At 41.8% G+C, this 23,722-nt stretch overlaps 1 protein-coding gene across 1 annotated transcript; it reads left to right on the top strand.

The window, feature by feature from the left end:
• The first annotated feature begins 5,595 nt into the window (after nucleotides 1-5,595).
• On the top strand, nucleotides 5,596-17,091 carry LOC148831046 (sodium- and chloride-dependent GABA transporter 2-like). The gene is made up of 14 exons (XM_088920359.1): nucleotides 5,596-5,852; nucleotides 8,066-8,200; nucleotides 9,327-9,467; nucleotides 11,358-11,445; nucleotides 11,530-11,662; nucleotides 12,714-12,848; nucleotides 13,209-13,312; nucleotides 14,368-14,492; nucleotides 14,595-14,707; nucleotides 14,865-15,002; nucleotides 15,342-15,444; nucleotides 15,837-15,937; nucleotides 16,305-16,475; nucleotides 16,917-17,091. The coding sequence occupies exons 1-14, from the start codon at nucleotides 5,606-5,608 to the stop codon at nucleotides 17,061-17,063; spliced, it is 1,881 nt and encodes a 626-aa protein (XP_088776485.1). The 5' UTR covers nucleotides 5,596-5,605; the 3' UTR covers nucleotides 17,064-17,091.
• Nucleotides 17,092-23,722: the final 6,631 nt, after the last annotated feature.

Here is a 23,722-nt window from a genome sequence, read left to right on the forward strand (position 1 = left end):
GATCAAGCCCTGAGCCTAGTCTGTGTCAGGCATGGCGCCTGTTGAGTAATTAACTCTGCACTAATGAACTGGCTCCTGTCTGGTATGCAGTTTGCTGGCACCTAGTTAAAAAAGAATCTGAAAACTGCACGGGTTACTTCATCTGAAAGGAATACCTTTATAATGTTGTAGTTCATTTTTCTTTATTCATAAATGTAGCGCAGTTGAAGCAAGAATACATTTTGACAAAATGCACAATCTTGTTTCAGAGAGGGAACCGTTGAAACTGATAGTTTCAAAACACAGATGCATTTAAGTGTTTGCACTTTTTAAATGTTTTTTGTGAAGTAATATTTTAAATTTTTGATTCATTTCAGAGAAAACGTGATGGTTTCACAATAATTAAAGATAAAACCTATCTTCTAAGTCTGATTAGAAAATATATGCATGGTTTAACTCTGTTTCCCAATTCCACAGAAAGAATACCTTACCTTAAGGTGTAGAAAGGGGTTTTTAGTGGTTCACTGTCTCAGAGCATAGAAATCGTCTCAGCTAGGTAGATAGACATAGATGACAGAGAGACACAGAGAAACTTGAGAACCTGGCCTCCACTGACGTTCCTGATCCTGTTGTTTCTCCTTCTGCTTGATCCCTGTCTCCAGCGGGACCATGAGAATAGAGCTTCCAGTCTTTCTGTCTGCGAGCAGAGATTGCTGCTCCCAGATGCCTGAGGATCTCATTTTCTTTTTGAAACAAGCAGAGTGGAAACTTGCTTAACTAGGTGAATTTCTTCCAAGGACCCTTGGTCATTTTTTTATGAATGCAGGGTCACTGACACTAACAGCCATGTGGCTGTTGTTAACAGAGAGCATGACGTTGAGTTGCCCTGGAGGGGAGAGCGAAAAGTGAAGATCCCCCTCTGGACCTTTGTGTGGTGAGGTTTGAGGGGATTTATATTTACCTAACGCTGCCGGATGTGTGGTTAAACTGGTTTGAACCCAGGAATTTGCTTTGTCCTGGTGACCTTGGGAGGAGAGAAAATCTCCTGCTCATATGGGCTCAACCAATTCCCATACAGGCCAACATGACCCTGTCACACCTCCCATTTCACACAGGAGCCATGTCCAACAGAGCCTGCATCGCTATAGTTCACCATAGTTAATGGGGAGAAAAGGTTTATGAAATTTGCACAGCTTTGCTGACTGTTATCTGTCATTCAGTGATGCTTTGGCTACTCAATGTTTTGTGAGCATAATGAAGTTGGTAACTGGTAAGAAGTTGCAGAAGCTGGGAAATGCTTTATGTAAATTGTCATTCTCTGTTTTCCAGCTCTACCAAAACTCATTTCCTGAAGGAGAGTTATGTTAGCTTTTTGAAAAGGTTGTGCCATGTTTGTAGGACTCTAGACTAAATCCCTGTGTTACTCTGTAATCCATTCTGGATTAATTTTAGAGCCTCAGTGTAGTTTGCAGGATAATTTAAGCAGACACCAAAGATTCAATGTTATTTCTTACATTACTGACATATTTGCCTCAGACAGTTTATCCAGAGTTCCCTGCATGGGGAAGGCAGCAGATTTAAATTTCATTTAAAGAAGCATATCCAAGAAAAAAAAAACACTCTGATGTTGCAAGGAATCATAATCATGGATGTTCCTTAACTTACTGGACACACTACTGAGGTGGACGATGACTCTGCTGTGGTTCTCTGTGTTGTAACCTTTCTCTGACTCTGTTCAATCTGTATCTCCTTTGCTGAACTTTCAAATTCCCAGTCCTTGTGCTGTACAATGTGCATTTCGCCAGGGTTTATATAAGATCAGGGGACATCAACAATCCAGTAAGCGCAGCCTGCATTATGAGTAGGGTTATCCTTCAGCACATACATCTCAAAATACTATTCAAAGAAATCTCATCACCCACAACCGCCCCCCAAATAACACACCCTGGGTGAGTTATTTTCACCATGTAAATGTCAAGTATTGTAATGTTAAGTATCTATGCTCTTTGTTCTTTACAGGACAGCTCTACCTTGCTTAACTTCAGGTTTGATTTATATCACTAGAAGTCCTTGTAGATGACAACAATTACAGCAGGAGGAAAGTTAAACTATGAAAGATTTAAAAAAGCATTTTTACACAAAATGTTTCAAAGTACACTTGCATGTGTGGAGTCCTTAATAATAAACTTTGGAACAAACTTACCCTTGCATTATTGAGATTTTGTCCTAATTCTTTCAGATTAATGGTACTGGAAATACATATTAGGTTTCAACTTCTGATAATCTCAGTGGATACCTGTGTAGTTCATGTAGGTGTTCCTGATCGCTGGAATGTGTTATTTTAGATACAGTAAGTACTTCATACAGTCCTGGATACAGGACTTTCGCAGATCACGGTGCACCTGCTGTGTGGCGCCCAGGTGGGGCTGCACGTCATGGTGGATGAAGTAGCCCCCCCCACAGTATGTGAAGCTCTTTGGCATCCTTTGGGATGACAAGCACTGTATAAATTCAGCTAATAAAGCTAACCTCTATTCTCGACCCTGAACACCATAACGTCTTGTGCTTCTGCTCCATGGGCAAACGTGAGCACTCATGGTTTGGGGGATTTAACTAACTCTTCGTCCCTTTAGCTCTTCACCTGATTATCATCTCAGCAGCTGGGAAAGGACTTTATGGAGGTTTGGGAATAGAAAACTCCTTAATGATTTTGCACGTTTTCTTATTTTTTGTTTTAGAATGATGAATGGCGTCTAGGTCGTTTTCTGAGCTCCGTTCAGACTGTTGTGAATTAAAGCTCATGCAGTTGCTGAATTTGCAATGCAGGTTTTGTCCTTAGGGGCACCAAGTAAAATAAACTTTGGGAAAGTCACCTCATCGAGCACCAGCTGTCAAACACGGGCATCGCTTGAATTAAATTGAATTTCCGGGAGCCAGGAGAGTCCTTTTGTGAAATGGAGACAGCAAAATCGAAGAGGTGGCCATTTCATTTCAGCAGTGGTGTACTTTACTGTGAGGCTCTCCACTCATTGCCAGCCTGGCACACTGGTGACCTGAATCTTGTGTCCGCACCTCCTGCAACTCCATCCAGGCTTCCAGTGTGCTGAAGGACTGAGCTCTGTCTGAGGTCTTTTCAAATCTGATTGCAAGGACATTATCATGCTTGTATACGGTAGGTAATGGACTGAAGCTTGCTTTCACGCAAGACGTCAACACCAGTTTGGGCCCAGCCAGTGTCCCTCTGTGCATCGTCAGTTCACCAAGCTGTGGCTCAGGAGCCAGTATCCCTCTGCTAATCGACAGATCACCAAGCACAATGGCTCAAGGGCCAGTCTCAGGCATGAAGAGGCGAAGTGACTCTTTGTGATTGGCTGGTGAGTTGATTTCCTGATTTAATCTTGGCCATTATTCTGTACTGTTTGTTTGTGGAAATATGAAATAACACTGATGGGGAAAAAAGCAAAACAAACGTTTCCGCTTTACACTTCATGGTGATGTCAGCTTAGCAACGCGTTGGGTTAGTTGTGTGGTATTTACAGTAGAGGGGCAAAAAAGCAACAGCTCACCATTAAAATAAACTTTATAGATAACGGTAGAAGGACATTTTATTTTATCCTGAATGCTTCCGTAAGTGTTTTTATTTTTTTAAAGACCGTTTCAGTGGAAGTGTTCTTAATTGAGCAGCTACATCAAATAGCCATGTCTTGTCATGCTTAGCAGGGATGTCAAATAGAATGCAACTAATTGCTGTTTCTAAGGGAAATCACATTTTACTGTAGAGCACGATTGGTTTTCGTGGAGTTTGATTAGATTGTCAGTAACATATTTCAAATATTTTTAGTTTTTATGTGTAAATGAAAACATGAAAATACAAACTACAGTAGCCTTGGTCTTTATGGTACGCAAAATAAAAGTTTTTATTAAAAAGTATTTGAAACGTAATGAGCACCAATTCCGTGTGCGTGTCAGGACCTGATACAGGGGATTAACACATTCATGCTGGAAGTGGACATTCACTGTTCACTGTATCAGCCAGAGGGACGTTTTCTCCAGCACTGCAGAGCTCTACGAGGAAACTGGCAATTCTCATATTCCATTGTAAGCGACTTGTCTTGAAATTATGTTTAAAATGTTGCTTATAAACACTTGGGGTTGGCCTCTGCTTTAGTCCTTCCTAAAATAAATGTTATGGAACATAGTCATTTATCGCATCACTTTACATGAAAATGTAATAAAAAACCAATTTCAGTGTTTCACAACATTAAAAATAAAAGGCAAATAATCATTATTTAATCAACAACAACAACAACTCTCTCAATTGTCAAACCTCCATTTGGAGGAAGTAGTTTATTTACTACCTGTATTTTTTGTTTTCAAGGGGTTCCAGGAGCAAGCTTGTGAATTTTCTCCTCACCAGCAGCAAATATATCTCCATGCGTCCTGCAAGCCTCAGAACCTGTACCAGCATGAAGGTACAAAATAACCTAGAGAAGATGCTTGGTGTGACTCAGAGTTTCTTTTAAAGTTCTGTATAATTTTCACACAATGACATGGTAACGCATACAGTAGATTAATTGCTCTAGTGCATGTTTGTGTAGACCATATGTTTATGCATATAATGTATACATACATTGCAGTGGCACATTTGAAGTATTTTTGATATATGAAGATACTGTACCTTTTTAAAATAAGTCATACAGCAGGTATTTAGAGATCATTTAAGATATTAACAAGTGCACAAGTGTTACACAAGTTACAGATACTGTATATATGTTATGATCATCAACAGTTTGCTCAAAAACTCCATTAGTGTTATCTATACCAATAGAAATGTTTCCATTATTAATACTTTGGGTTAGGAGAAACAAAGCCTGTAACTTAGAATCTTTAACTCACATTGATCTGGATTATCTAAAACAGCTCAGGGTGAGCTACAGAGGAGCCGCCAATATAAGGTGCTGGAGAAGCTAATCCATCACAGTTACTCATTAGATCTACAGTAATTGATTTTTATGAGATGCTCCTCATCATTCTAACATTGCCACAAAACTAAAAGACAGCTTTTTGGCAACACAACACAAATCTATCAGGATGAACTGTTAATTTAAAACAAAAAGGCTGCAGTTTCTGAGGTTAGCCACAGAATGCTATCTCTTCACATAAAAGGAAAAGTACTGGGTGATAAGAACAAAGCCAAATGTCTCAGATGTTTTGCACAACATTATAGATTAAATATGCATATTGATGTACACCTACGATTTCAGATGGTGGTTCTGAGCTACTTTTTTAAATGGTGAGTTGATGTAGTGAACCCACCCCCTGCTGCTGAGCACTGCTATATACAGTATATATATATATCTGACAGAACAAGGGTTCCAGCAGTCCTTCAGGCAGATCCCAGGTCCTGTGAGGTGGCTCCAGGCACACTCCCTGTCTGCAGTGCAAGGTAAGGACACTGGAGCGTAACCCCAGTAGCTCCTTACAAGGAGTGAAGACTCTGAAACATGTTGCAACAATCGAGCTGCTGTGCCCTCAGGCCAGCCTGCTCTTCACCATTCGTGTGCTCTTCTCCTTAAGCCTGCTGCAGACAGTCATACATCCTGTTGATCCTGCTGGAAAGCCAGGAATGACATCTCTCCGGACAAGTGTGCTCGCTGTTGCTCTGGCTGCCACTGGGATGGACGGGGATCTGCACGCAGGAGCCCAGCGTGAGCCCCCAGTCCAGGGGAGCAGGCTGGTGCAGAAGGGTCAGAAGATCCAGGAGAGGGGCCAGTGGGCAAACAAGTGGGAGTTCATCTTGGCTGTAGCTGGAGCCATTGTTGGGCTGGGCAATGTGTGGAGGTTCCCCTACCTGTGCTACAAAAACGGAGGAGGTGAGTGACAATTCATACTTTCTATCCATATCAAGATGCAGAATTTCCATTTGTATATTCCTGTAGATTTGTTATGTGCTGATTGCACTGATTCTTAAAACATGAAATGTAAGTCTCTGTTCTGTTTTAATTATGAAGAATACAAAGATCTTCAGGAGCATTTGCAAATCATATCGCAACTTTTTATATATAACAGTCCTGTTCTATTTTCCTTTCTCACTCTGCTGTTATAACCGTTATAAAGCAGAAGGAACATACTGGAAAGAACTTCTTCAGGAAATTAAGATAAATGCCTTTCTCATTTTATTTCTCTTTCTTGCTTTTTTTATTCTTAAAACTCAAATCTGACTTTTAAAACTCTTACAGGGGCTCTGCAATGTGTGCTATTGCCTCAGCACTTACAATACATCGAGAGGTTTATTATTTTAAAGTGCATAGCTGAGTCTGTGTCTTGTTCAGAAGGCATGGTCGCAAGAGGATAAGCAGAGATGAATCTCTCGCAGTCATGAGTCACCAGCAGAGAATGGGCTACACTGGTCACCCTGGTGTCTCGAGACAGATACAGTCTTGTTTTGCCCCGTCACGCCTGCTGTGTTCACCTGAACTTGAGAGCATAAAGAAAACCTCTCCCTGCTCTCATGGGCTCCATGAGGGCTCAAAATGCAAGCAGCAAACATCTCCCGAGACAACAATTTTTATTATTATTATTTATTTATTTTTTCTTTTGTGTATCACATTTGTGTTTTGCACTGAGTTTATCTCTAAAGTTTAGCAGTAATTTATTGTAAGCTGCTTTGGTTGAAGACATTAAGATCAGTCAATCAACTAACTAATTACTGATTTATGAATGCGGAGGTGTTTGTGTGCAGTACGGTATGTGAAAAATGTTTCATATTTAAGGTGCTCGATTTACACATAACCTCAAAGATCTGCTTGCAGCAGCAGTGAGTTATCATTTTGGGACCTTGGGGCTTCTGCAGAGAAGGTTTGTTTAGTCTGACTTGCTGACTAGCACACTGTAGAGAAGGACGAAGAACAGCAAAACTGCTGCAAACAAGAGACCACTCAACCCAGCATGCTTATTTGGTAGTTTATTTCTCGAGTTTCAGACACCCATGACTGTGTGTGTAAAGTCTTTCCCATTCTCCATTCTGAATGAACTTTCTCTTAGTTCCCAAGTGTAACCACATGTTCTTGTTCTGCTATTGAGTTTGAAAGATCCCCCTTTATTATACATTATACATCAAATCTCTTTTCAATCTCATGCAATCCAGACTGAAGAGACTGATTTCCTTTAACTGGTCTGTATATTCCCTGACACCAGGAATTATTCTTATTGCTCTTCTTTGAACCTTTCTAAGGCTCTAAGGAGACCAAAACTGAACACAATATTGTAAGTGAAGCATTAATAGTTTGCTTTAAAACTTGAGCATAACTCTGGATTTTAGGGTAATCCCTGTCAGGCGTAGCTTGAATTTATTGTATAGAAATATATAGTGTATGTTCCCACCTCACGCATCATTCACTTTACACTGGTCTTCAAGGACAGGAACGAAATTCTCTCCTTAAGTGCCTGGATCTGGTGTTCCCCACGGATGGACAGCAGCACTGGGATCTCTGGGATAAGGGAGGTTTTTGCTTGTGATGTCTGTGTGGACGATGGCACTTTTTGTGTTGTGCTGGGCTATATTTTTTTCATTGTGTGCTGTAGTTGCTCATTTTGGTGTGTGGAAGAGTGATTCTGGCTTTGTGATTTTCCCTCTGCTCGGTGATCGTGCAGCTCCTCTGTGATTTGCAAATTTCCTCTGTGCAGAGCTTCTGCTTTTTTGATGAAGAGTCTGGCCACAAAAGATGACTCTGCGGGCATCCATGTGGTTCTCTGCCAAACATTTAAACAAATGCTTTTAGTACAACTATATAAACATCTTATGGAAATAAATGTGGGAATTTAAAAGATGTATAAATATGGAGGGACCCAGAATGCTCCTCCTGTCCTTTTTATATAGATTCTATATAGATTTATATAGATGGGGAATTTGTTTTTGATTTATGAAACATGCAGCTCAAAAATCAAGACACTCCTGTACAGTACATGTTGTTGGCATCATTTTTAATACATTTTAATCATCTTTCACAACGTATACTCCATTCATATGCTAAAGTTCCAATTCACCTTCCAAGTCAAATTTAGAATTTATTTTTCCTGTAAATAGGTGCCTTCCTCATCCCCTACGTCCTGTTCCTCTTTACCTGTGGAATCCCCCTGTTCCTGCTGGAGACAGCTCTGGGGCAGTACACCAGCCAGGGGGGCATCACCTGCTGGAGGAAGATCTGCCCCCTGTTTGAGGGTGGGTGCCATTATTATAGTCTATTCTTCCTCATATGAACATGAGAAAGTCTGGTATGAAGACAGGACATTGTTGTCACCTGTATTTTGATGCTGTCCTGATATACCTGATACAGTATATCAGCACTTAGGAGAAGAAACAGAGCAGTTTACCAGGCTATCTCCCTGTCCTAAGGCGATCACAGAGAGTGTCATGATCACAGCACACTATGACCTAAATTCCCTAACATAGTTGAATGTCCTCAGAGATTTCTGTGTTGTGGATTGTCTAAGCAGTTATGACATTTTGGCTTAATGTGTCTTGGTGTATTTTTAAAAATATTTTGTGATGTAATCTGTTATGATAGGGTTGCAAGGTCTTTGGAAAACACGGCCTTTTAAAAATCTGTCACAAAATTCAATGGCAGAGCAGTACAGTACTTCTGGCTTTGTTCAGACTGAAGAGATGGGGAATCTAGGGTGGCCTCATCTATGATGATGAGCAGTGGGTAGAGAAAAACTGATGGGAATGTAGTCAGATTTCCTTCAGTACTTGAACAGAATAACCAAATACAGCAGGTGTGTAGTTTTGGCTCAATTTTCAAGGCAACAATAACTCTTTAAACATCTTTAAAACTTACACTGTTGTGAACATGGGGCTCACTGGTAAGAGAATAAGTTACATGATTGAAACTGAAGTTTTCAACCAACAGACTGCATTCTCCCCATCAGCAGCTCATACCTGGGGGCATAAAGTGTCCCCTTTCATGTGAGAACGCCTCCAGTAACTTCCACCTGCCACACCTGCTGCATTCACCCAGGTTACGTAATTGCAGTGGCAGGAAGACTTTACAGATGTGATTCCACATATTGTGCTCCAGGCATTCATGTTTTTGCAGAAAATGACAGAATACCTCTTTTTTTTAAAAAATGCTACTGTTATTGCATCACTTCATTAGATCCATTGAGTCTATGATGGGGATTTGCAAAAACCATTAACACAAATGGCATGTTCACTCAGAACAGTCTTCACACAGTTTCCGTAACTTTGTGTATGTTTCAGAGAACAACCACCTTTCATTCTATTTACTATTAAAATAATGAAATCTTTCAAATTAAAAACGTATACCTTTTCCCTTCATTTCCAGGTATGGGCTACACCAGTCAACTGATCATTGGATATGGAGCCATCTCTTACATAACAATACTGGGCTGGGCTTTCTTCTACCTGATAGCCTCATTCAACTGGGAGCTGCCTTGGGCCAACTGCAGAAACCCCTGGAACACAGGTAGTGGAGTTCAAACTGTCACACCTAGGGTTTGGAACTGGGTAGTGGAGTTCATACTCTCACCCTTAGGGTCTAGAACGGGTTAGTGGAGTTCAAACTGTCACCTTTAGGGTCTAGAACTGGGTAGTGGAGTCCTTACATACACCCCTAGGGTCTAGAACTGGGTACTAGAGCTCACAGTTTTATAGGAGATCTTTTGTATAGCAGAGGCATTGGAGTTTACATTGAGGGTCTAGAACTGAGTCTGAGTTCATACTATGACACTGCACACTATGCAGAATTAAGATTTTTATATGATTACCTGTCTCTACTAAACCTTCCAGCTTTACTTGACTTCCATATTGGAATGTTGAGACAGGGTAAATGAGTAAACCTGTAGAATTGTACTCCCACGTCTCCCACCTCCTGCACAGAGTTGGTTCCACCATGGGGCCTCCACATTGTCCTGGAGGTACTGAAATGTTCTTCCTTTGAGCCTCGGTTAAAGCCCTTATTGTCATCCTCTTCTTGGTTTTTGATGCCTTTCCCTTTCTGTTATGCTGTTGTGACTTGAGCTGGCCTTAGTATTTAAGGCCTTGTTGTTGTTCCATGTCAATGAGCTGGTGACACAGAAGGAAGCTTTCACAGCAACAGGTTTCAACATGCTTTGGATTCAGAACATGTCCCCTCAAGAGTTGCAATGACAGCTGCATTGATGACCTCTGTTGTTTAGCATTCTCCCTTTGTGATCCATCATCATTACAAGCTTAAGCAGGTTGGGACACTTTGGTCCTGTGGTTCCCTATGAGGTAACAACAGCATTCCAACTGGAAGGGAGCTGTTAATCAAAAAGTGGTGATTGAGACCCCTGCTCACCAGGCCTTGGTGGAGAAAGAGGGCTGGCCAGGTGACGTAGCAGGGCCATGCTGGATTTGATGTGCATACCCAGGGGAGGGACACGGGCACTTTCCCATGAAGTAACAGCAGCAGTCCTTTGCAGGGCAATCAGGGTTTTGTAACAGAAATTTGCTTATGAAAGACTGATTGTGCCTGCTGGCAACTTGTTCCGATTTCTCATCAGGTAGTGCATGCCAGTATTCTAAAGGGAGGGACTGTTGTCTCTTTTTTTATTAAATAAAAAGTAAATTTCACCTTTGCTTTTTAATTTGTCAGTTATCTTACATGTGCAATTAAATACAAAGGTGTTGAAATCTGTGGTTTGGTAAGTGAAAGCTTTTACTGATCATTTCTGCTTTCATTATTTTTTAACCTTAAAAATAACACATTTGAGCCAGACTAACACACAGCAACATAATTCCTAACTGAGTTTACTGGAAGATACAAATCTCTAAGTCCTCAAAAGCATTGACCAAGTCAGCTCAATGGTCCTATTTCAAATCAGCAGTGGCACATCACAGTACACAAGTGGAAATATGAAAATGGGAAGCATTCTTTCACACACATGGTTGTGGAAATTTAACACAAACCAAGCAGCAATGTGGTCATGATGTAATCTGAATAAGATCCTCACATCAATTATCTACCAGAATTAATGACTGAACCGCTTTCTCTCATCTATAACCTTTCTTAGGTTCTTTTCCAAAAATATGTTTTAGGAATTTGTTTAGCATTTCAGCCAGACAGTAAAATCAAATGGAGATTACTATTGATTCATATATAACCATAGTATGCCAGGCTTGCTCAACTAGATATGAGTTAAGTTATAAAAGAAGAATAATTCTATATAAAGACAAAAACATACCCCCAATAAGACCTCAGAGCCCAATGCATTGTTAAATGATGTTTTTCCCAATTACTGACAAAAAAGTGTACTATTACAGAGACACTGCTCTAGATTATTTAATGATTTAGGCTTCAGTAGGGTAATGAATCTTAATGAATCTCCTGCAGCTACCTGTGTGGAATTTGACAAGCATCACCTCAATTCCAACTTAAGTGTTCCAGGGAATGCAACATCTCCTGTCATGGAGTTTTGGCAGTAAGTAGGAAATCCAAGCAATTTCAGGAGCATAGAGAAACAAGAGTTTTTCCTCTCTGATTGTGCGTTTTCTGGTCCCTGCAGCAGGAGGGTGCTGGGCCTCTCCGGTGGGATTGATGAGGTGGGCAGTCTGAGATGGGAACTGGCACTCTGTCTCCTGCTGGCCTGGATCATCTGCTATTTCTGTGTCTGGAAGGGGGTGAGGTCTACAGGGAAGGTGAGAGAATGTTATTATGGGGATAAGGTTGGGACAGGTGATACAGACTGAAAAACATAGAGTGTTGGAGCTTCTCCTTACCTTCTCAGTTAACTGAGCAGTGTCTGGAGGTGAAGGGATAAATGCATACATCTGAAACATGCATTGCATGGTATTCTGGGGTTCACACACACACTCAATAGCTTTGTTTCCCTGCTCCATTTTTCTCGTGATCTCTGGCTCGCCTGGACCTCAAAAGCCAGTGACCTTAATGGCTGCTCTCTGCATTGAGTCACAGGTTGTAAAATACTCATAATCAGCAGGGGGCTGGGAACACACACGATCTTTCATTCCTGCATTAGTAAATGGGAATTTTGTCAGTCACGGCAGCCGAACCTTCTCTACGCCTGCCAGTCAGCCTTTCAGAGAATTAATCCAGTGCTCACCAGCATTCCTGCTCCTGCCCCGACTTGAAAGAGTTTAGAAAAAGGTGTGAATTTTCAGCTTTGAACAATTAACTGTGGTTGAAAACATGCAAGCAGCAAACTTTGAAGAGCTGTTGACTTGCAGGAAGCTGTCAGAATGAGAATAACACTCAGAAGATATGCCCAAGGCTAAGTGGCTGATGTCTACGGTATTCAGCAGTTGGAGATGAATGGTGCCCAAGTTACAAACACATTGAAGCTGAATGGCCCTGCAGTGATCTCTCCCTCTTTTTTCTTGAGCTTTTTTTTAATGTATTCCAGTCTTTGCCTTAATTACTGCTGTAGTTCTCCTTTTTCAAGCCATACAGTGCGAGAATCTGCCAACAAACACTTCAGCAACAAAGAAATCCGAGCACATTTGAGAGCAGGGTGCACCTGAGGTTAACATTAAAACTGAACAAGCTCAATGCTGTTATCTCTTGCAAGGGGTACTTCCTGGAATAGGGTCCCTTTAAAACTGCAGTTTCATAATCATGTCAATAATCAGCCTTCGGAAAACCAGTTGAGCTCCAATATTCATACAATCCTGTTTTAACTCATTAACTAGTATTTCCATTTAAATAATTAGAACCTTTTTTTCTTTAAAGGCCTCTTACTTCACAGCCACTTTCCCCTATGTGATGCTGGTGGTGCTGCTGGCCCGAGGACTCACCCTGCCTGGAGCCATTGGAGGCATCATCTTCTACCTCTACCCTGACCCAGCGAGGCTCACTGACCCACAGGTAAGATCCAATAGTGCTTTTCCACTCTGTTAGGAGTCCTGATTGACACTTGATAGCTTGCTAGCTTGTTTCACACGAATATAGCAGGATGGGCAAACCCATAAAACTGAGAAGAAAGGAACACATGACTACAGTAGTCATCTGGCATCCCGTTTTGAACACAAGAATATAAAAAAAGTCACAAATAAGAGTAGAGTCTGTACTCTTTTGGTTTCTGGAACCTCACTGATGTGTGGATCTTGCTGTTTCTCCAAGGATTCCAGGAAATTGGCTTACACGGGTGTCCTTTTCCAAATTCAAACCAGAACTGTCCTAAAGATCTTAAATTTGGACAAACTGGCACTTTTGTCTTTTCACCAGGTGTGGATGGATGCAGGGACTCAGATCTTCTATTCCTATGCCATTTGTCTGGGCTATCTGACTTCTCTTGGGAGCTACAACAAGTACAACAACAACTGCTACAGGTGTGAAACAGAGTTTCAATCTCTGAATTTGCATGTTCTCTACACACCAGCCCAGAAAAATTCCTCACTCAGACCTTCACAATAGATCTGACCCTTGAGCTTGTTGTAACAGAAAGAATAAGGTTCTGGATCCCGAGATGAAGTAAAACAGATGAGTTTATTGCATGCAAGGAACAATAAAGCCGAAGTCTTGTTTCCCGCAAGAAACAACAAAACCGAAGTATTGTTCGATGTGCCGGTACAAACTTTTGGGTTATATAGTATTTTCTTTTCCGTTTCTGACGTCACTCAGTCTGATGGTAAAGAGGGGGGTCATGGTATTTGGCCAGTTAAGAGATCCTGGCCAAATGGTCAGTTTAAGATTACACCCAGGGGGGTTCCTAGCTTGCATCTGGAATCCTTATCAGTTAACCCCCTTTCCTGCCATAAACTCCAGCTTGTGATTTAGAAGTCTAAAACCTCATACAGAAAGGATTTAATTTAAACCCCCGTCTTCACATCTTTCTTCAAGCTAGAGGATTCTGCTTTTCTAAATAAACCTGCCAGGAGAGTCTTGACTTTATTCTTCATGTCCTCATTTTGTAACAAAGATATTGTTCTAGCACCCTCAGCAAACTGGATTTCTAGAATTCTTCTAGAATACTATTTGTTTACCTGACTTGACTGAACTTTATTCATTGTACTGATGATGAACTTTGACATAAGATAGTGAAATCTTTGATACTATTTTGCTTCAATGGGACAAAAAATGTTACTTAAAGTCCCGGTGCCTTGCAAGACTAAACAAGACACAGAGATCACAATGAACTCTCCTCACCATATGTCCCTCTGCAGACAATTAATCTTAAAGACTATTGCCAATTTCATCAATTCTTTAAGAGTGGAGGATCATTTTATAGTACAGGTCACTGACTGAACTAGATATAATTTAAAGTGCAGCTTTAAAATGATATGACTGTACAGGTCCTGCAGTCTGCAAGTGTCTCCACAACAGAGGGGGAGAGGTTGGGAGGATTGTGTTGAAATGATTGACACAATGGTCTCTCTTCATGCAGGGACTCCTTCTATCTCTGCCTGCTGAACAGCACTACCAGCTTTGTGGCTGGATTTGCCATCTTCTCTGTGTTGGGCTTCATGGCTTACGAGCAGGGAGTGGACATCTCACTGGTGGCAGAGTCAGGTAAGGTGCTCCTAAAGAGGCAGAGCAGAGGCTCTAAACTAGACTTTACTGCTAGGAGGATCTTGCCTGATGTGCTGTGTGTCTCTCTGCGCACGTGTGCAGGTCCTGGCCTGGCATTCATTGTGTACCCGCGTGCTGTGGCCATGATGCCTCTACCCCAGCTCTGGGCCGCCTGCTTCTTCCTCATGATCATCCTCCTGGGTATAGACAGCCAGGTTAGCCCCACAATATGTGTCCTTTTCCACTATCCAGCCCTTTCTTCAGTTTCTTCTCTCCGATCCTCTATCATTCTCTCACACTCCACCATGTGACCTGCTCCAGCTCCTCTCTACCCCTCTTTCTTTACACTTTGACCTGCACCTGTTTCCACAGTTTGTGGGTCTTGAGAGTTTAATGACCTCTGTGATGGACCTCTTCCCCATGGTCCTTCGGAGAGGATACCGCCGGGAGCTCCTCCTGCTGCTCCTGTGTGTGTGCTGCTTCCTGCTCGGACTCCTCATGGTCACCGAGGTGAGTACTTGGGTTAGCCATTAACTCACGTCTGTGCAATTTGTGACATTTCTACCTCCTTTGGCTCTGAACACCTGTAGATACAGGGATCCTGCTTTTAATCACTGTGTTGTTTTAATAAATTTGTAGCAGAGCCTGTTACATTTGAGAAGCATGCAGAGATGTAGTGACTCGAAACTCTTCATTCCTTCCTTAGTTAGCTAGTTCTTAACTCTGTGTTTATTTATCCCTTTAGAGTAAAATGAACCATATAATATTAGGACAAGATGAATGTCAATTCATTTGAGCCACCTATGCCTGGAACTGCCAACAGTGAACAACATGAAACTCTCTCTGTAGGGGGGCCTGTACCTCCTGCAGCTCTTCGATCACTATGTGTGCAGTGGTACCACCCTGCTGTTCCTCGCCTTCTGTCAGTCCATGTGCATTGGTTGGGTGTACGGTGAGTACAGGACCCCCGCCTCTACACACCACGCACTGCTAGCACAGCATCTTCAATTCCACCTCCTCATGCAGACAGACTCACGCTTGCAATCACAAGAATCCATGGGGTGCATATCCTGTTTGCTTTACAGTTCCACTAACCATACTTCCACATGTTTTTTTCATGAGGGTCCCACACCCACATTATTCCCAAAGAAGTCTTCATGATAGTGGAGTTGGATTTGCCCAATTTAAAATGTGATAACAGATAATTCCCCAGTCTGCCTAGGACATCTGACACTGGTTCCTGTGCAATTTCCATTCTAAGTGGAGAGTGGTAAACCACACCTCACTCCTTCTCGAAGGTCTCCAGGTGCATGCCTTTCCCTTATTTCAGCCTGCCTCCTGCAGGTGCTGATCGTTTCTATGACAACATCGAAGACATGATTGGCTATCGGCCTTGGCCTGTGATGAAGTACTGCTGGCTCTACATCACCCCGGCCATCTGCACAGTGAGTGGAGCACTGAGTCATCAGTTCTAGGGTGGAGCTGTGGATCCCGCCTGCCCTGTTATTTCAGAACACTAAGAGTTAATCCCAAAAAGACTCCAGAGAATTACTTTGGTCTCAACGCTCTGAGCTAAAGATAATTAAAAAATAAGCATTGCCTATGAAAAATGCAAGGTGTAATTTCCCAAACAAATGGATACTCAACCAGCCACCACAGTGACTGCAGCACTCTGACTTTCATGGTTTAGGTTTACACACCCATGAGAGGTGTGTAAGACTCCCCCAGAGCACGGGTCAGCCATCGCTCATCTTCCTGCTCCTTCTTGTGCCTTCTCGCTGTTGCTGACCACTGTGTACCCCCCTCCCCCAGGGCACCTTCATCTTCTCCCTGGTGAAGTACACCCCCCTGAAGTTCAACAACACCTATATGTATCCAGACTGGGCGTATGTCCTGGGCTGGCTGCTGGCCCTCTCCTCCCTCTCACTGATCCCCCTGTGGATGGTCTATAAACTCAGCCACACCAACGGGACCTTACGCCAGGTAGGTGAGGACGTTCTTGGGAGTATGTGCCAGTCAGGGGTTGCTCTCTTTGCAAATACCCACACCCTGTGACCTCTCCACAAAAATGCTTTAATGCCACAAAATGCCACAAACATTCTGTCTTGGAAATTCTAGGTATCAGCTTCCAGTCCTCTATAGAGCTGCTGTTCCGGAATTGTCCATCATATAACAATGAGTTTCCCCCACTTCCTGTGTGTGTGATTTTGGTGAATACTATGTTAAAAACATTATTGACAAATGAATGTAAAAGTACAGTAAATCACACAGTGGTGCAGAAGAGATAAATACAAACCATGGAGCGTCATGGCTTGGGGGTAAATGAATCTATGCTGTGAAAATATCACACACATGTGCCAAAGCAAACATTACTTAGAGGTCATCCTTGTGTCTTGTGACCCCACTGCCCTTTATTCTTCCCAGCGTCTGCGCCTGCTCAGTCTGCCCGCAAATGACCTTCCACTGACCCGGAAGGAGAAGAAAGACAGTGGCCATCTGATGTCTGACCTCCGTCAGGACCTCTCCAGTGAGAGGTGTGTCAATGTAGAAGTGAAGAGTGTTCTTTCATAGCCAGCCGGTAACCTGTTAATAAGGGTCGGTCTGAGGGCTTCACAGAAAAACAGGAAATGTGTGATCAAAAAGACATTTTACAGGGTTCATGGACATCTATCAGTCTAATACTGAGCACATCTCCTTAGTTTGCCTGGATTGCCAAACAATTCAGTATGATTCAATTGTTTGCCTAAAATCTACACTTGGAAATTAATATAAATTTATTTATTCAGTTTATTTAGTTCAGAAATGTCAATTCAGAGGACAAAACACACCTACTCTTCCTGAATGTTAAAGTACACATAGCTTCATTTTAGTCACCAGTGGTTTCATTATCCTGGATTTGTTAAACTGGAGAGAAATGCACACTTTTCTACTTAATTATATTCCCACTTTTGATTAACTTTCATTCTGAGCCAAAACATCTATTTTTTATATAAAATAATTTTCGACATTTATGCCTAGAACAGGGGAACAAATATACCACAAAGGTTTTTAAAAGTTAGACATTTATGCTCCTGTGAATATATTACGTATTTTCTTAAGTTGGTGTTTTGCTATGGATTGTTTTATAATGGGAAAAATTATAGTTTTATTAAAGGAGTATATTAAAAAATAACCTATTTAGTAAATAAATATGCAATAAATATAATGGCGGACAAAGCTGTTACATGTCTTGCTTTTGTAAATGTTTCCTTTTATTAATACATTTTTAAAAATACAAACATTTTCCTGTTAATACAAGTTCTTGATTTGTGCCAAAAATTGGCGGCCTTTGAAAAGTGCGTCCTGAGTGAGTTCACATGGGGTTGGAAGGAGGCTGAGAGCCTGTGTAAGTGTGCTGGTTGCCTTGGGCAACATCGGGATGCGAGCCGCTCCCAGCCCAGGTGTAACACAATCATGGTTAACAAAGTCTTTGGAGCACAATAATTAGTTAACTACAGTACTTCAGATTAGTGTGATTTAGAGGAGCAGAAATCGTTCTTTGGGTAACTGCCGCGATGAAGAGGAAGGTGGCTGAGATTTTAAACTGCGTATCTCACCGGAGAGAGCAGATTTTGTGGCTCAGCCATTCTGCCATAAACATAATAAAGGTTCTGCCCCAGGTCTTTCCCAGGAGAAAGAGTCTTACTTCATCAGCAGCTGGTGTTCCAGTTTAAATCGTTGGCTCGTATTTTTTTCATTTCTTTCATTGTATCTTTCCTCGGCTGAGAAGATACAAGCCTAGAGCACAGGAACACAGAGGCCCTACCTGTACATGTGTAGCTGCAGGAGACCTCCAGTTCACTACAAAATATCTGGGCTCCCAGCCCCTGAAAGATCACAAGCAACGCATGTATTAGCTAATTCAAGAAATATCAGATTTGTTTATAAAGTGAAGTTTTCAAACGACAGTATGTGTTTTTGTTTTTTTCATTTAAAATGATCTCCTGGATTTTCTTTAATTAAAGTATTAAGGTATGTAAGGAGCCCAGCCCAGCTCTATTAAAAGACCCGATTGCATAAATACCACGTGGGAAGACCTCTGATGTGTTATAAAACCCTTGCATGCTCAATGAGCTGGCAAGCAGGAGGATTAATGGGTGCTTTAATAATATTCCCATGCCAGTTTTTCTAAAATAAACCTGCTGGGAACAATCTTCGCACTTCTCATATTAAGAATAGAAGAACTCAAAAACTGGCTGCAAAACAGAGGGTATTATTCAGACCATTTGGTTAGTTTGTTTGCTAGTATCTTAAATTCAAGCTCTTAACCACATGCACAGGGAGCTGCTTTCAGACTCCCACAACCCCTTGTGTAAAGAAGTGTCTTCTATTCTCTGTCCTGAATGGAAACTTCATTTTCCTGAGTATCCTTGGGCCCTTATGTCACTGCTGACACTAAAGAAGTCCTCCAGGTCAAAGATTCTGCAAACCCAACTCAGGGTCTCGCGTAATGTCCTGGTTCCAGGATTAAAGCATTTCATTTCCCTCAGACTGTGTGAGAATGACATTCCCTTCCAGATGGGAATTTTTGTCTGGTGGGTCCCTCTGCTTTTTAGTACCTCCAGAGCAGCAGTGTCTTTCTTGTAGTCCAGGGACCAAAACTGAAGACAAAATTCAATGTGCAGTCTAACTTATGCATTTTAGAATTTTATCATTTGTGTTTGTCCTCCATCTATTAAAGTATACTTATTAGAACTCCAAAGCATTTTGCTGGCTTTTTTATTGTCACCTCACACTTTTTAAATCAAGTCCACATGAACCCCTAAAATAATTTTAGAATTCTAAATCAATCTTAAACAAGCATTTTATAGTTCTGTGGTTGGACCTAGTACAGGCTCAGGATGACAAAAGGTCAAATCAAACTGATTTACATATATATTCATACCAGTGTTAAAAATCTCATGGAAGGAGGGTGCTGATTATGGCCACATTTTTCATGTGTTTTGGAAGATAAACCGGTCTGTTGCTCTGCTGTCTCAAGGTAACACTTTCAGAGCATACTCATTGCCTGCCACTGCATGCTGGGAATAAAGTCACAAAGCTGGAGCGCAGTCCTCCTGGGGGAACGCTCAGTGTTGTGTAAGGACCAGTTATATAACTTGGTCCACTTGTCCTGGCCTTGATCAGAGCTTAGGGACTCTGGTGGTAGGGATCCGTACACAGATCACTTACATTTTGACCTGGTGTGTTGTGCCTTGTGGTGCTGCGTTTGTTAATAGGATCAGGCAGTAGTTCCATTGCCCTGCAGCTGGTGTCCAATGTTTTCGTTGAAAGTCACCTGTCAAGGCTAAATTAAATTTGGGGTTCTCTTTTATAAAGCGATTTGCATCTTGAGGTCTCAGGTTCCTATAATGATGCAATAGTGAAAAATGTATGCCTAGTTTTAACTTCCAGGGTAATATCTCAACATAGCTGGTTTTGTGAAGAAGCCTGCATGGTTGTCAAAGAGGCTTTTTTGTTAAAGATCCATTTTCACTCCGCTTTTCCTGGTGAGGGTCGCAGTTGTAGCAAGCTGAGTAGATCTGCTCTGACTTCCCTGGCTCCGGCAACAGACTCCAGCTCCTCCTGGGGGATCCCCAGGCGCTCCCAAGCCAGCTGAGAGAGGTAATCCCCCCAGCGTGTCCTGGGTCTGCCACGGGGTCTCCACCCAGTGGGACGTGCCCCGAACAGCTCCAGTGGAAGCCACCAGGGGGCATCCTTATGAGTTGCCCAAACCACCTCAGCTGGCTCCTCTCGATCTGGAGGAGCAGCAATTCTACTCTGAGGCTCTCCTGGATTGCCGAGCTCCTCACCCTGTCATGGAGAGTCAGCCCAGCGGCCCTGTGGAGAAACCTCATTTCTGCCACTTGTATCCGCGATCTTGTTCTTTCGGTCATTACCCACAGCTCATGACCATAGGTTAGGACAGATACGTAGATCAACGGGTAAACTGAGAGCTTTGTCTTTAAACTCAGCTCCCGTTAACACCACCACAGACTGGTACATGGCCCGCGGAACAGCTGACGCTGCCCCAATCTGCTTGTCGATCTCATACTCCCCTCTTCCATCACTCGTGAACAAGATCCTGAGATACCAAGGGAGCTAGAGTCTCCAGGTGCAGGCAATTCAGTGATTTCCCCATGAAAATCTGAAGAATGTGGTTCTCTTAAATGAGAGGAATTCAACCATATTTCCACCCCCTCCTTTGCTACAGTCACCCTTTTTTAGTTTATGCCCTGTACTCAATTGCAATGAAAGAAAAAAAGAAAATGTTCTAGAAATCTCATAATGAGCAGGGGAAAACAAAAAATCCATGAGACTATAACAGATTACTGCCATCCGTCATGAAAACTTTTCTGCTTTCACTACTGTAATTCCAAGAATAACTTTATAGGCAGGTCAATTCTGAACTGAAAACTTTTAACACTGTATGTCCAATTTTGATTCTTTCTCTACAGACATTAGCTTTTGTGTTGTGATTATCATGATCTACAGCAGCACTCTTTATATCAATCTAACATGCTCATCCTGTGTAGCTGTGTTATCTTATATCAGGGGTATTAAACAGTGATACCAGCATCCCTGACACAGCAGCTGTCAAAAATAACTATTTTCCCCACATTGTCTCCTCACGAGAGAGAACCTTACTGGCGCCTTCAATGATCATTAAACAAAAGCTGGTCTAATCTAACAACAGACTAGACAATGCTTGCTGAGTGCTTTTTACTGAGAACTGAAATGAGCAATAACTAAAGATGATTCCTCTTGCACTTGTGCAACCTTATTTAGCACTGTCACTGAAAGGTCAATATGCTGCCCTCTAGTGGACTGCTGCTCCATGAAAATCCTCTAAATGCACATCATCACGTTATGATAAAAAGTTACCAAACTCTGCGTTTCTGTGTGTCCTAGGTATGGATGAATGCAGACACACAGCTTTTTTTTCTTATAGTGTTTGCATAGGACTGATAATAGCACTGAGCACTGAGCACTTACAACAAATACAACAATAACTGCAAGTAAGAGGAAAGGTAGCTCTGCAGAATGCAATATTATATATCTAAAGTGATAAACTTCCTTTAAAATGCAATGTAACAAATTTTAGGTAATTTCAGTTCTTTAGACATACTCTAATAATGACAAAATGAGCCGACGGATGTAAAGATAGCATGCTTAATATTTTGGCTTTAACTCTCCTGGCTGAGGAAATGACAGTGCTAGTCTGCGATCAAAATTACTAAGAGCAAGTCGGTTCAGCTTCGGTTTCATGAGAACTGAGCAGAATGCGCTTGAAGCATGGAACATAAGAAAACCACATATGATGTGCATTTGAGCTTGTTTGAACCACAGATGCAGCCATTCAGAATGTGTGTCAAAAGTCTTGTCCATGGCAATCTCGCCGCGGCATACCATATATGAATCGGCTTGCCAAACTTACCTTCTTACTGGCCAAAGAAGATCAATAGTTGGCACGAGTGGTGCGTTAGATGTCAATGAAACAGTAGCTTCATTTAATATGCTCTGCTACATCTATAATGGACCCATGATGTTTTTCTGGATCCTTTATTAAAGTGTCAAAGGCTGTTTCATCAGCAAGCTTAACATTATATTCGTTCTTATAATCATTAGAATGCAAAATGTACAATAAGCGGCACAAGACACAGCCATGTGGTGATCCATTAGGGGTGTAGTGTATATCAAATAACTAATTTCCACTTTAATCTGTTGAGTGGTGCATTGGTACAGTGGGTTTGGTGCATGCCTCTTACCTCAAAGGTCCATGTTCGATTTCTGCTTAGGGTACTGTCGCGACCCTCTTCCTACCCCTAGAGGCCACTCCACCTTTCTGTCCTGTCCCTTGCTTCCCTGTGCTTGTTCTTGTGCTTCCGGTGCCTCTGGTGGAGGTTTGCTTTTTATTTCCGGTCTGTCTTGTCCTCCTCACTCAGCATTGGGATCAGTTGTCGAGAGGCTCGCCTCACCAGGTCGCCCCACGTCCGCTACCTGAGGGCTTATGTCTCGTTCCCGACTCCGCCCGATACCTTAAGCACAAAGAAAGGGAGGAATAAGTAATTCTTCCTCTGATTTACACACAAATCACACTGAATAGAACCTATTCTTAAATTCAGACCTAATTTTTTTTTTGCTTTAACATATTTTTGTCAACTTCTCATGGGAGTACAGTGGTGATTCTTAGCTGGATTTTATTCTCTAATTTCCATTTTTGTTTTTATATCAGTAATTTCCTCTTTCATGACTAACAGACACCCTGCCAACACATAATAAAATAACAGATGAACAGCCATTTCTTTTTTATGCAAACATAGACATTCCTGTATTGCTGCTGATTATGATATGATCAAAATCTAACTGTGCTTCTGTTATAGTAGCCTGATCTTATTTTGTGAGTCTGATTAACAAAAAGTTTTTTAACAAATGATAAAAAATATGGATGATGGTTAATGCATTGCCTGCTCCTGAGCTCAGAGTGACAATGCTGAAATGTGTGTGTGTGTGGGGGGAGGTGTACTTCTGGCTGCACATTCAGGGGTATCTCTGATAGGGCTGCCCAACATCAGAACCCAGCAATCAGCTTTTAGTCCTCTTGGGTCTTAATCAGTCTAAATATTTTGCAAATGTATCTTTCAAGATACATTTCTCTATTAAGCCACCTGTGATGACCATTGTTTAAAAAAAACCTTCCTTCTGCATTAATGATCACTGTTTTCATGTTTCTCTTCAGAAATGTTTTGAAGAAAGAAATAATTCATGAGCTTTAGAAAACTATAGTTTAGAAACATTTGTAAAGAACAAAGCTACAATTTTTTAAGTTAATCAAACTTTTTCATTTGCATATCTTTTATGTCAAGACTTCAAAAGAGCTTCACATATGTAGATGTTCCTCACTTTACTCTCTGCAGATAATTTGGTTCTCCTTTGCGTTTCTCCTTTCCAACCTCTTATTTGCTGAAGTTCGCACACCCAAGGATCTGCAGGCAGATGTCCACTGTGAGCCTGCAGTCTCAGGGAGCATAAGGGGCAGAATAACCAGGAGAGGGGCCAGTGGGCACAGAAGTGGGTGAAGGTTCCTCAAGGTGAGCTACAAGAACAAAGGTGGTGAGTTAGGACAGTAGAACTTGAGTTTAAATAGGAATATCACAACTATCCACATCCGATAGCAAGGAACAGAGTCAGATTGTTTTGCCAGCTACATG

Source organism: Atractosteus spatula, chromosome 7 (assembly GCF_055471065.1).
Source record: "Atractosteus spatula isolate fAtrSpa1 chromosome 7, fAtrSpa1.hap1, whole genome shotgun sequence".
NCBI lineage: Eukaryota > Metazoa > Chordata > Actinopteri > Semionotiformes > Lepisosteidae > Atractosteus > Atractosteus spatula.